At 38.7% G+C, this 14,529-nt stretch overlaps 1 protein-coding gene across 5 annotated transcripts in view; it reads right to left on the reverse strand.

The window, feature by feature from the left end:
• The window catches only part of NAV3 (neuron navigator 3), a 599,001-nt gene that overhangs the window by 190,012 nt on the left and 394,460 nt on the right, over positions 1–14,529 (reverse strand). For all 5 annotated transcript variants that reach the window (XM_081248291.1, XM_081248290.1, XM_081248289.1 and 2 more), the window contains exon 8: positions 3,207–4,233. In XM_081248291.1, the coding sequence (XP_081104417.1) occupies positions 3,207–4,233 (1,027 nt within the window). The remainder of the gene's footprint in view (positions 1–3,206; positions 4,234–14,529) is intronic.

Below are 14,529 nucleotides of genomic sequence, written 5' to 3' on the forward strand. Positions count from 1 at the left end.
TATTCTGAATCTGGCTCTGTGCTAAAGACTTACACAAGATTGCCTTATTTAATCTTTAAAACAACCAAATAAGGTAGATATTCTTCTACCACATTTTACAGAATTAGAAACTGAAGTCTGGGGAAGGTCATTTACTGTGTGGCAGGTACTGTTCTGAACCCTGTATAAATATCAACTCATTTAATCTTCAAAACAGCCTTATGAGGAAGCTTCTATTATTATCATCTCCATTTTACAGATTATAAAAATTGAGTCTCAAGAGTCTTTAAATGCATTACACAAAGTCACATGACTAATAAATGGTGTCATCAAGATTCCAACCCAGGCAACCTGGTTCTTGGGGCCATTGTCTCAATAATACAAGGTGCAGTTTCTGAACCATGGTAGAGCAATCGGACTCTACAGCCTGTAATCCTAGCTACTTGGCTATATTACCTCACTTTTATAATCTCCGTTTTAAACAGGGCAAAAAGAAACTCAAAGAGGCTGGAGAATTTGGCAGTCACACGGTTGATTCACACTTTAACCTCTAAACTGTGCTGCTTCCTGTTTCAGATAGCAAAGGTTACCCTGTCAAATGAAAATCACTAAATCTGTACCCACTTGGACATGTTATTGCAAACAACCAAAGCAGTTTGCTGCTACTTACAGAAAGAAGCTTGCTAAACTGGTGGATATGTTCTTTTTGCTTAGATTTATACTTTCCTGTGAAATTCATCCATGGTGATTTGAAATAACTGATGTTCTTACAGAATACATTGGAGAGTGACAAGTGTGCTGAGTATGACATATTTTATTTTATTTATTATTATTTTTTTTTGCTGTACGTGGGCCTCTCACTGTTGTGGCCTCTCCTGCTGCGGAGCACAGGCTCCGGACGCGCAGGCTCAGCGGCCATGGCTCACGGGCCCAGCCGCTCCGCGGCACGTGGCATCCTCCCGGACCGGGGCACGAACCAGTGTCCCCTGCATCGGCAGGCAGACTCTCAACCACTGCGCCACCAGGGAAGCCCTATGACATATTTTAAACTTTATAACTTTTTCTTATATTTTTGAAACGTGGATTATGATTTTGACATCTGAAATTCTCCTTTGTCAGATAGGGTCTCTGGAGCTAGAAGGATCTGCAGACTCCCATTGTAATACAGGTGGGACAGGTGCGACCTAGAGCAGTCCCCCTCAGCCATTGGTTGGTGTCGCTCTGGGCCCCTGCCCCAAGCGAGCGACCGTTAGTGAGCAACCGTCAATGAGCAACTGACTGTTAATGGTCCCACTCAGCCATTGGCTGGCACCACAGTGGGCCCCTCCCCCAAGCAAGCGACCGTTAGTGAGCAACCGTCAATGAGCAACTGTTAATGGTCCCACTCAGCCATTGGCTGGCACCACAGTGGGCCCCTCCCCCAAGTGAGCGACCGTTAGTGAGCAACTGTCAATGAGCAACTGACGGTTAGTGGTCCCACTCGGCCATTGGCTGGCACTGCAGTGGGCCCCTCCCCTCCCTTCTCTGTAGAAAAAGAGCCCAGAGAATGCGGACTGAGGGAAAATGTTTTTTTGTGATGAGGGTGCCATCTTCTCGGTCTGCTGGCTTTCTGATTAAAGTCGTTATTCCTTGCCCCAACAACTCATCTCCCGATTTATTGGCCTGTCATGTGGCAAGCAGAGCAAGCTTGGGCTCGGTAACACCATGTGATGCAGATACAAAGGTTTTAAATGAATTTTTGCTATTAAAGGCAGAATAGCAGCCTTAAAGGAGGTAGCTATTTGAGGTAGACCTGAAATTCAATAATTATACATTTGTGTGGATGAGTATATAAAGCCCCAGAAAAAATCCCTTAAAGCACTTGGGCTTTTCACTGAGGGAAAACAAATCATTATAATTGTTTTCTTTACTTAAAAACTCACATATTTAATAAATTTAATAAAATTTGAAACTATATAATCTTGACCTTTTCCTATTTGCAGCAGATCCTACATCCTGTTTTTCCTGTTGATGAACCGTACACCTGCTGAAGTCACAGGCATTATTCCTCCCTAGCCACCTCTTCACAGAAAGGACAGTGGATAAAAATGGAGACACAGCAGCACTGACATAGTCCTGATCGAGTAAAACTTACCACAGGACAATAGGCAAAATGTGTTCTTTTTACAACTGTTTAGTAGGATATATATTTTAAAATATAGCATGTGTTATGTTTTTTTGTTTTTTTTTTTTTTTGCGGTACGCGGGCCTCTCACTGTTGTGGCCTCTCCCGTTGCGGAGCACAGGCTCCGGACGCGCAGGCTCAGCGGCCATGGCTCACGGGCCCAGCCGCTCCACGGCATGTGGGATCTTCCCGGACCGGGGCACGAACCCGTGTCCCCTGCATCGGCAGGCGGACTCTCAACCACTGCGCCACCAGGGAAGCCCTCTGTTATGTATTTTAAATGAAAAATAATATAAATATATAACAAAAAATTTAGTAAAGTTAAATATAATAATCATATAGATTATTATTTTTGCCTGGAAACAACAGGCCTAGCTGTGGAAATTAATATAAATTTTATGTTGGGAAAGCAATGCCTTATAATCAACAGTTAACAAACATGTACAATGTGCCACAATATACAATAAGCATCTTATATGCATTATGCCTGTTACTCTTCCCAACTCTACACGGTAGATACTATTATTTCTATTTGACAGCTGACAATGAGACTAAGAGATGTTAAAAATTCTTTGTTCAAAGGCATATAGCTGGTAAGTAGCAGAGCTGGGCATCAAGTCTATATCTGCCTGATCCCAGAGCGTGCCCCCTTAACCATTATGGTTTACTTTTTCTCATGGGTGAAAACAAAAATATGTCTAAACTCTATCAAAATGAGAATTATTTTAAAAGACTAATAATAGAAATAATAGTCGTAAAAGTAATAGACACAGGGAAAAGTCATGACATCTGGGTTCTATGTTGCCTTTGACGACAAGTAGGTTAACTTTCAAAGGCCTCGGTTCTTGAGTGGGGGGGAGGGGAAGGAGATGAGGACTAACAGATTGGAGGATAGGGGAGGCTTTCTTTTAAAAATTTTAATTCTAGGCCTCTCTCTCCAGAATGAAACACTGTTCCAAAATGACTACGTGAAATAGGACTCCGCAACCTTCCTTATTATGTATACTCTGAGTATGCAGACCTGTCAGTGTTTGCAGCTGTGGACCAACGGAGCTCGCCTTACCTATAAATGAATGGAGCCACGGTGGCCGTATTCGGGTGGCTGTGTTGCTGCTGCTGAGGGAGCTGGACAGCACCGTTCCCCACGCTCTGCCCACTGCCTTGCGCCGCTGACCCAGCACAGGAGCCAGCCAAGGAGGCGTGGCTAGCTTCCCTCCCTTCCAGAGGAGCAGGGCAGTTGGACGTGCTTGCTTTCTCCGTCGCTACGGGCTTAGGGAAGCACTGGGAAGGGCTTCCCTTGGTAGTCCTGAATTTTTCAGACTCTTTGCTTGTTGAGCCTCCCGGTGAGACAGTTTGTTTTGCTGTTGGCACCTTGGAGCCCGGTTTTGGAATCCCACTGGAAGAGGGGATTAAGCTTTCCTTCTTGGCGGCTGTCGTCTTGCTGCCCTTTGGGATGAAGCTTGCAATTTTAGAGGTCTTTTTTGGAGCCGTCTCCGCCACCTGATCTTTCTCGTCCTTGACTGGTTTTTCAGTGCAAACTTTATTTCTGTCCCTGTTCTTTTCCTCTTTTTCCTTTGGCTGTAGCAAAGACTTTTTATTGCTGAGATTTTTGCTTCCAGCTTTTGGAGGGGCTAATTTCGGTGACACCTTGGGGCTGCTATTTGTTGAGCCGCCGCTATTCAGACCGCTGTTAAAGCCTTCCATCTCACCAGGCTCAGAAAAGGCCTCGTCCTCCCTCCCACCATCGCTGGGTCCGGAACTGGCTGGCTGCAGGGGGCGTAAAGCCGTCCGGGCGTTGACCAGCTTGAACTTCTCGAGCATGGATTTCTGCCCCGAGGGAGCTGCTCTGCTCCCGTCCGAGGCAGGGGGCTTCAGCCTGTCTGCAGGTGGTGTGGGAGAGGGGCCTGGGCTCGACTGCTTCACGGTCAGCATGGTGGAGGTGGCGCTGTGCTTGGCATTCATGGACTTGCTGCGCCACGGCTTGCTGGCGCTCGGGGACGGGATGGCCGAGGCCGGGGGCTGCCCAGCGGCGCCGGGGGGCTGCGTGCTGCCACTCACGCCTGAAGATGGTTGAGGTCCTTTGGAGGAATCTGGACGTGGTTAAGAAGAAACATTTTAAAAAGGCTGGTTAGTTTTTGATCACTTATGTCACACCACGGAGTATTTCTAACGGTAGGCACAAGGAAATTTCTTTCCTCTGAACTGGAAACGGACATGCTATGTGGCATCAACCACGTCTGTAATGTGGTGGGTTTTGTACCATATATCAAACATTCAGCGTCTGAGGGACAGTGATGTTGGGGAAAAAACACACAACACTTTTTTTCCCTTCTAAAATTATTCATAGCCAAATGAATTTTGCTGGTCACAGAGGTCTAAAGATGAATCAAACACTATCCCTCCCCTAAGCAATTCTCTGTATTCTTCCAGCTACTACTGTAGCTCATAGCAGTGAATGTATAGTCCACCTTGCCTTATAAAAATAATGAATACTGAGAGATTGCTTTAACCTACAGGGAGCCTAGCTTATTCTTATCTGATTAAATATGTTTTTGAATCATAATTTAGCTTTTTGTTAATATTGTTTTTATTTGTACAAAATAAATATTGAAAGGGATGTTTATATGGGTCAGATCATCTACTAAGAGATATATAAAATATGTAATACAAATATGTAATACTACAAAATGTGTAATACATAATATGTATAATCCTTATAACAACCCTACAAGGTATGTATTGATATTTTACAAATAATTCTTACAAATAGTAATTTTATAAATAACTTTTAAAAATTCTACATAACTTGTCCGAAGTCACCCAGCCTGGACCTGAACTGATTTCAAAGCCTGTGCTCTTAACTAGCACACCTGCAGGCTCCTGTAGGGATCTGAACAAACTTTAAATTCTAATAAAAAAATCAAGCTACTTTTTGGGGGCTATAAGAAAATAAGGCCAATTGTCATATAAGTACTTATAATGCACAAGTGTTTACTTACTTTCCACTTAGAAATCACATTATGATATGAATTTCTATACGACTGTTATAGCACTGATTAATGCTTGATTACAAGTCTTATTTTTAAGCATGAAAAACTAAACCAAAAAGAGATTTTATAACAATGTATAGAATTAAAAAAAAATTGAGTTTGGAGTTAAGAGATCTCAGTATAAATGATGACACTGGAGAACTATATAATTCTGGTCATGTCATTTATCTTAAATTTCATCTACCATAAATACCTCCCTCTTCCATTCTCTTTTTCTTTTTTTTCTGAGAAATGGAGTGAATGATTAAATTAGATATTTATGTAAAAGAGGCAACGTTGATACTGTTAACATACCAGATATTGTCAAATAAAGGCTAAGCTGTTTTTGATGAAATGTCCAAAGGAAATATTTTATTAATAAATCCTTTCATAATATTCAGGAATTGGAGACCATTAAATTCCATTAAATATTCATAGATCTAAAACTACAATGCTTTCACTTTTAAATGTTTTTTCCAACAGTATCAAAATGCATGATAAACAGTAGGTAATTAATCCAATTGGTATAGAATACTTGTCTTACCCATTTTTCAGAAGAAGAAATTTACATTAAAAAGTTAATAAAGAAAGTTAGAGATAGGAAAACATGTTAAATTCTTCATTAAATATTTGTGTGAGTTAGGTTTTTTTTTAAAAAAATAAGTGTGCCTAAAATAATATAATAGATTTGTGAAGTTTATATTAACAATGCCAATAATATAGACAAACGTAGATAACTTCACTGTGATTGCCTGTTTCTTCTACTGCACTGTCGATACAGTCCATGAAAGCAAAGACCACACCTGTAATGCATAGTTCTACATTACACACATAGCACCTTCTGTGTGACAGGCACTAAACTAACTTTTTGAAATACATTAACTCAGTCCTTCCAACAACTGCATAAAATTTTCATTATTACCCTCAATTTGCACATGAAGAAACTGAAGCACAAAGAGGTAAAAGAACTTGGCCAAAGTTACACAATTTGTAAGTGACAAGCCTGAGAACTGAACTTAGCTTGGGATTCTAAGTTAATTCTGTCAACCACTATGTTATACTATTTTTTAAATGTACAAGAAGTTCAATGGCTTATCAGTTATAACATTATTCCTTGACTCTAGAAACACAAAAAATAGTGAATGTCAAATTCATGCCTTTAATAGAATTGTCAAGTAAACTTTATTTCTCGATTACCTAGATTCAACTGGAAACTAAGAACATCTCCAAACAAGATGCATTTTCTCAAGTTCAGTGAATTGTGTACATGCCCGTGCATTTCACACAGTGACCTTACTGTTTTGCAGATTTCTGTCCAACATATATGCCTCTATTTTTCTACTATTTCCAGAAATATTAATCAATGCTACTCAGTTCCTATAATCTCTAGGACTTGAATCTAGGCATAACATCTGTTAATATTTACTGAGTGGCTATTCTGTGCAAGACTCCCCAAGACACCTTACAATCTAGTCAGAGGAAAGAAATCAGACTCACAGAAGATGAATGGCATATATTAAATGTTAAACGAGTAGGAGGCGGGAAAGAAAATGGTAGAGATCAGAAGTGCACAAAGGGCTGTACAACATTAAATAAGATCAAGACAGATGAGCTAAGGGAGATATGCAGGCATTCAAGGCAGGAGTGGTATAGAATTTTTATATGAAACTATGTGGAAATGTATTCTATTTATTTACATTTTAAAAATATGTACATACGCATAGTGGGACACAGAGTTAGAAATAAAGTACCCCCAAAATGAAATCACAGTCTGTTGTAGTATTGTTAAGAGGAACATAATGGCCTCATATTGAATTTATCTTCACTTTCTTACATTGATCTCAAAAGTTATTTGCAATATTTCTTATTCTATAATGAAAATAATATTAATAATTATTACAAATATAATAATGCCTACTGGCATTTTATTGAAGATTCTTTAACTATATTATCTCACATTAGTGCTCACAACAGCCTGATGAGATGGGAAGGGCTCCTATTTTTTTTTTTTTTTGACAATTTCATAATCACTTTGCCTATCTTTTTTTGGAAGGGCTCCTATTTCTTTTTTTTCTTTTTTTTTTTTTTCTTTGCGGTACGCGGGCCTCTCACCGCTGTGGCCTCTCCTGTTGCAGAGCACAGGCTCCGGACGCGCAGGCCCAGCGGCCATGGCTCACGGGCCCAGCCGCTCTGCGGCATGTGGGATCCTCCCGGGCCGGGGCACGAACCCGTGTCCTCTGCATCGGCAGGCGGACTCTCAACCACTGCGCCACCAGGGAAGCCCAGGGCTCCTATTTCTAATTCACACTTGTGGAAACCCAAGCTTTGAGGGTCTAAACAACTCATTCAGTGGTGCACAGCTAGTGAGGAATGTGTGGTGTGGCTAGGATTTGATCCCACATGTGTGATTCTAGAGCCCAAGCTCTATAATTATCGTAGAATGTCTGACATTTTAAGTGTTTAACATAACAGTCTCAGACTTTAACGTGTGCTTAAGTCACTGGGGATCCTACTGAATGTACGTCACATTGTGCTTCAGCATATCTGCAGGAGGCCCCGCGATTCTGCATTTCTAACAACCTTCCACATGATACCAACGCTGCTGGTCACAGACCATGTTCGGCTTTAAAGAGTTATTTCTTATGACAGTGTCCAAATTGGCTAAATTCATAAAATGTTCCATAGCTGTGCAGCATTAATATTCTTCGCTCTGTGGACTTCTGGAACCTTGGTCAGTTCTGCATTCCCCCCGGATGCTTGGCAATCTGTGGTGAGAGATCACTAAAAACAAAAGAGGTTTTCCTAATGTCCTTTATTTCATCATTTCCGCCACATACTTAGTGTATATCTTCTGTGTTTCTGCAACTAGAAACCAGGGGACTCCTACCCCTGTAGGCCTGGGAGCTTTGGTGAGGATGAGAGAAGAGGGCAGAAAAGGACCAGTCAGGATGCTCTGTAAGTGTGCTGACATTAGCTAGATAGACTGCTATCGCAGTTCAAGTACATAGGAAATTCAACATCATCACACCCAAATATGAGACAGGAGGGACTCCAAATTATGACATCAACATCCAGCCTACAGTAACGGTCACAGCAAAATCTATAAAATCGTTCTCAGATAAGTACACACATAGAAGACACTTCTCTGAACTCAACTCTCAATCTGTGCCCAGCTCCTCTCTATAATCAGCAATGAGGTGCTTCAGGTTTCACGAAGAGTGAAAATCCTAAGTCACTGTGCATCAGGAGAGCATTAGAATAATGAGTGTCTCTCTGGACACCTCCCAAGAGAGGGTGCAGAACGACAGCTGCTGGAATGGCAGCCTCTGCGGCGTCGGCACAAATTCTGGTCTCTGTGCGACTTACATATTCAATAGTAAGTAGCCTGATACATTGCTGAGTGTTGTTAACTCAGCTGCTGACTATAAATGAACTGTTAGCTGGGTATGGTGGAAAAGCACAGGTATCTAATGCACATATTTAAGGGCATTCCTGCAACCAACCTGTATCTTGTGTTTGCAGGGCCTCTCTGCCTATAGCTGTTCCTTGTCTCTGGCCTCCAAAGAGAAAGTTTCTTCCACTCCCTCTCCCTTTCCTCCCCTCCTTCTTCCACCTCGCATCCACCACCACCAATTCCATTACAACCAAATACTATTATTTATCAACTGCTTACTTTTCCCAAGTACTTTGATACATGGTATCACATTTAGAGCTTCTACCCATATGCCTCTTATTTAAACTCATAATAATCTACAATATACTTATTATTTCTCTTGTTATAAATGAGAAAACTGAAGCTTAGAGAAAGTAACTTGCTCCAAATCATGCATAACGTAAAATTTAGAAAAGACAAAACCAGAATTGGAACCGAGGCTTATGTGACTACAAAACTTGGAGGCTTCTGACTCTGCCTTCTTCCCATATGTTTGCTTGCCCATCCAAAAATTCTGCCGGTTCAGTTCTCCAGAATGTCACATGTTTGTCACAACAGTGAAGGCAACTGGGTACCTCCCCGAAATATGGCTTCCTTCTTCCTCAATGAGCAGAATAGAAATGGGGAGAACATGATAGATACCCACTATTCAGTTACCTATGTACTATCTCCTGGGGCATCCTACTGGCACCATCCTTTTGAGTTGATGTAAGAATAGATTTTAATTCCTGCTTAGAAAACATCTAAATTCAGAGAGTTAATTTTTAGTTATTTCATATGCAAAAAAAAAAAGTAACTTTGATGACCTGGAAAAATGCCAACCTAGTTCTAAAATTAATACACGGAGGTAAATGTGGCAGTCACAACAGGCATATGGGAAGTTTAGATAAAGATGATTCTCCATGGAAATTTGGCAGGTTAGCTTCAGAGCTGAGTGCTATGTTGCCAATGGTGCTACTAGCCTGAGAAAGGACTAGGGAACATCCTCAGTTGTTTATTTCTTCTTCCTCACTGAGTAGTATGCTGTTTGCATGGAAGCAAACCAGCTTTCAGTTCACAAAGTAACAACACAGAAAGTAGCAGCAACAATAAAAATGACAATGGCACCACTCTTTTTTTTTTTTTTGGAGCCTGTGTTAATTTTATTTTTTATTTTTTTTATTTTTTTTTTATCATCCTAATAGGGATGCTTTTTTTTTTTTTTTTTTTTTTTTTAGTTTCTGCTTTATAACAAAGTGAATCAGTCATACATATACATCTGTTCCCACATCCCTTCCCTCATGCATCTCCCTCCCTCCCACCCTCCCCATCCCACCCCTCCAGGCGGTCACAAAGCACCGAGCTGATCTCCCTGTGCTCTGCGGCTGCTTCCCACTATCTATCTACCTTACGTTTGGTAGTGTATATATGTCCATGCCTCTCTTTCGTTTTGTCACAGCTTACCCTTCCCCCTCCCCATATCCTCAAGTCCATTCTCAAGTAGGTCTGTGTCTTTATTCCCATTTTACCCCTAGGTTCTTCATGACATTTTTTTTTTATTTCCATATATATGTGTTAGCATACGGTATTTGTCTTTCTCTTTCTGACTTACTTCACTCTGTATGACAGACTCTAGGTCTATCCACCTCATTACAAATAGCTCAGTTTCGTTTCTTTTTATGGCTGAGTAATATTCCATTGTATATATGTGCCACATCTTCTTTATCCATTCATCCGATGATGGACACTTAGGTTGTTTCCAGCTCCGGGCTATTGTGAATAGAGCTGCAATGAACATTTTGGTACATGTCTCTTTTTGAATTATGGTTTTCTCAGGGTATATGCCTAGTAGTGGGATTGCTGGATCATATGGTAGTTCTATTTTTAGTTTTTTAAGGAACCTCCATACTGTTCTCCATAGTGGCTGTACCAATTCACATTCCCACCAGCAGTGCAAGAGTGTTCCCTTTTCTCCACACCCTCTCCAGCATTTATTGTTTCTAGATTTCTTGATGATGGCCATTCTGACTGGTGTGAGATGATATCTCATTGTAGTTTTGATTTGCATTTCTCTAATGATTAATGATGTTGAGCATTCTTTCATGTGTTTGTTGGCAGTCTGTAGATCTTCTTTGGAGAAATGCCTATTTAAGTCTTCTGCCCATTTTTGGATAGGGTTGTTTGTTTTTTTGCTATTGAGCTGCATGAGCTGTTTATAAATTTTGGAGATTAATCCTTTGTCCGTTGCTTCATTTGCAAATATTTTCTCCCATTCTGAGGGTTGTCTTTTGGTCTTCTTTATGGTTTCCTTTGCTGTGCAAAAGCTTTGAAGTTTCATTAGGTCCCATTTGTTTATCTTTGGTTTTATTTCCATTTCTCTAGGAGGTGGGTCCAAAAGGATCTTGCTGTGATTTATGTCATAGAGTGTTCTGCCTATGTTTTCCTCTAAGAGTTTGATAGTTTCTGGCCTTCCATTTAGGTCTTTAATCCATTTTGAGCTTATTTTTGTGTATGGTGTTAGGGAGTGATCTAATCTCATACTTTTACATGTCCCTGTCCAGTTTTCCCAGCACCACTTATTGAAGAGGCTGTCCTTTCTCCACTGTACATTCCTGCCTCCTTTATCAAAGATAGGTTGACCATATGTGCGTGGGTTTATCTCTGGGCTTTCTATCCTGTTCCATTGATCTATCTTTCTGTTTTTGGCACCACTCTTTTTAAATTATTCACTGTACAGCAGGCATTGTGCTCAGTGATACGTATGGTCCCTGCTAATTATAGAACTTCAGCATCACAGATCATTATGGAAGGAAGGAAATGACTGATCAATGAGGTGATGGCAATTAGTTTGGTAAATAATTAACTTAGACTCTCATTTTACAATAATATACCAAAATACACTGAACATTTCAAAAGTTAAAAAATGTAGCATTCAAATTTGTTTTCAGTTGTTTTGTTACCAACTGGCCCCTTGTTTACCTCACCACACTGTCTCCCATTAATGATGGCTTGCAAAATGCCTCAATCATCAATTTTATGATGAACAGAAACATGGAATGCTATTACAGGGACTGTAGGGGCACTGTCCATTCTGCACATGTGTATATTGTACCATTAGTAATGTGAGAGTGACACTTTGTGGACTATTGAAAAATTTAGGGAAGCTTTAACTCACCAGCCAGATTTTTTAAAAGTATGTAATTTATGTACAGGCATATAAAATACATGTACACCTCAATATGTAAGCATGTATACATAAGTAAACAACATATATGCCCAAGTCTATTAAATCATATCACTTGACCTATGTACTTAATTGGTACCTCATAAACATCCTCAAGATTAACTTGAAATTATGTCATTATAGGTTTATATAATTATTAAGGAAATAAAGCAAAAAGTCATGGTGGAACACATAATGAAATCACCCATAAAGAGATATAATGAGTAAAACATATTTGCATTGCATTGAAAAGGAAATAAAACAGTTCAGTTCTGTGGTCTTAAGAGTAATTTCAGAGTAATTAAAAAAGTACTTAAGAACTAGATAACTATGTTTTAGCTGTCAAAACTCCATGACTAATGCAACATTCACATTAAACCTATAGTTTTAAAAAGTTCAATTTCAATTGTGCTAAATTCTCCATATCAATCACACTAAATCTATGTTGAGTGTAAATGAAAGAAAACACTTTCACACCAGAAGATACTTCATTAGAACCTAGGAGAACAGAAAGGAAATCTCCTCTTCCACAGATGTACAGGTACCATGTAAGAATCACATGGGAGAAACAATAAAGAGATGCGAGCATGCCCTCTGGTACTGTGGCATGTTTCTTAGCAACATAGAAAAACATCTCTCTGCTAAGGAACTCTGCCAAGTAATAAGTGTTTACAGATCATAATTCAGAAAGTGAATTCCAAATAGAGCTAGGGACATTTACATTCCTAATAATACTAAACTGTTAAGCCTTTTTCATATTTATCATGCCGATTTAATAAAACAAGAATTATTTCTTAAGATAATTTGCTTCAGGCATATAAAATGTGTGCCCAAATGAACCAGGCCATTTTTTTCCCCAAGATCCCTGATTTCCACTGAAAAGATATTTGATTTTTCTTTAAAGCATACATCTGTCTAGAGTAATCTCATAGGGTGCATTGGCAAATTGATAAATGCTAGTGTCGGAACATATTATTTATTCATTGTCAGTCTCTGCATGTCAGGTCACCAAGCGAAGAAACTTGGACTCCCCAAATAAATGCTTTTCTACAAACAATATACTATCTTCATTTCACCATTTGTTCTGAGAAATTTGTTCCTACATTCCATTTCAACAGAATGGTGGGGTGGCATTGCTTTCTATTTTAACATTTCTATTTCAGCCTTCTCTGCAAGTGATAATCTATGGCCATGTTCACCGATATTTTAATCCATTTGGTGAAATGAGCACACTATTTTTTGGATTATTATTAAAATGGTATTAGATGTATCTTTTGAAGTGCAGTTTGTGGTTCTCTTCTGATTTCCCTTTATTAGATAAGCCACACAATTCGTAAATAAGCTATTTTTACCATCCCATACATGTGAGAAGCTACTGTGCTTTCAACAGTATGTTTTTTAATAAGGAAGTGAAATTGTTTTAATTGTGAATAAACCTTTACTATCTATTACAAATTCTAGAGATTCCCCAATTGATTCATATAACTCATCGTTTAAGACTTCTTAAAAAAGTAGAAAGTACATTTTTACTTAGAAGCATTCAGGGAGCACATTACAGATAGCATGATTATTTCTTTTGAGTAAAAATATCTTAATTTATTAAATTTAACTGTTATACTTTCTAATAACTAAAAAGGAATGGCAATTAGAATACTCAAGTTAGTAATTTCTGAATTCTGTCATTATAATATTGTAACCTTTGAAAATTCTTGTTTAATTTTCACCTTATTTGGCCATACCTAGGATATGTATGAACTATATTGTCACAGAGATCAACCTGTCATCAGATGGAATCTTATATTTTTATATGCTATGCTAACATGAAAAATCTCCACGTCAAAGGTTAAATAAAACATTCTTATCCAAAAATATGTACCATTCGAATAGTCTAAAGAATAAATTATAAACTGTTTCATATGTGATGTCTATATTTGTTTTGTTTGCTCTATAACTTAAGCTAATATTTTGGAAATATAAAATAGCATGACACAATGATTAATTTAGAGATGATATTGGATATACTGATATGAAGTTGTAACTCCACATTAATAGAAAATGCCATATAGCATGTAAAACAAATTCCAGAAGGCTGTATTATATAATGCAATTTATGCTTTAATTATTATTGACAGTTTACAGACATTTAATGCCTACATTTGATATATAATATTATAAATATTTGTGAATGTGAGATCATACACTTTAAATGTTTTGGAATTTTACTTTGTTGGAATTAAAAGTAATGGCTAATTCACCATGAAAACTTTTGCTCTTGATACCGACCTAAGGAAATCTGCTTATGGTCAAATACCTCGTAATGTATGTTATCTGTCTCCACCTTGTGGTTATTATAAATATTGCTACTTTCTAATTTTGCACTACTTCCTAGACATACATAAGAGAGGTTGAATGGCTATGGAAAGATATGAATACTTGGCTACCTCTGGATTTTTACTTTTAGACACCAGAAATACAAAAAGTATTTCACATGATCAAAAAATACATATTGATATCAAAGCGTTGGGTCATCTAAAGCATTTCTAGGTTTCTTTGCCAATGTTATTAGTCATTTTTTGCAAAACTCTTATACAACTGTATTATCATGTAGCTAAAATCAGACACTTGAGCAGTCCACTCAGCATATCTTAATGTCTAAACGTGTTTATTTTCCCTTAGAATTTCATAGCACATATAGGCCTTTGTATGATGCTTTCTAGGAAAG

This window comes from Mesoplodon bidens, assembly GCF_964165515.1.
Source record: "Mesoplodon bidens genome assembly, chromosome: 11".
Lineage (NCBI taxonomy): Eukaryota > Metazoa > Chordata > Mammalia > Artiodactyla > Ziphiidae > Mesoplodon > Mesoplodon bidens.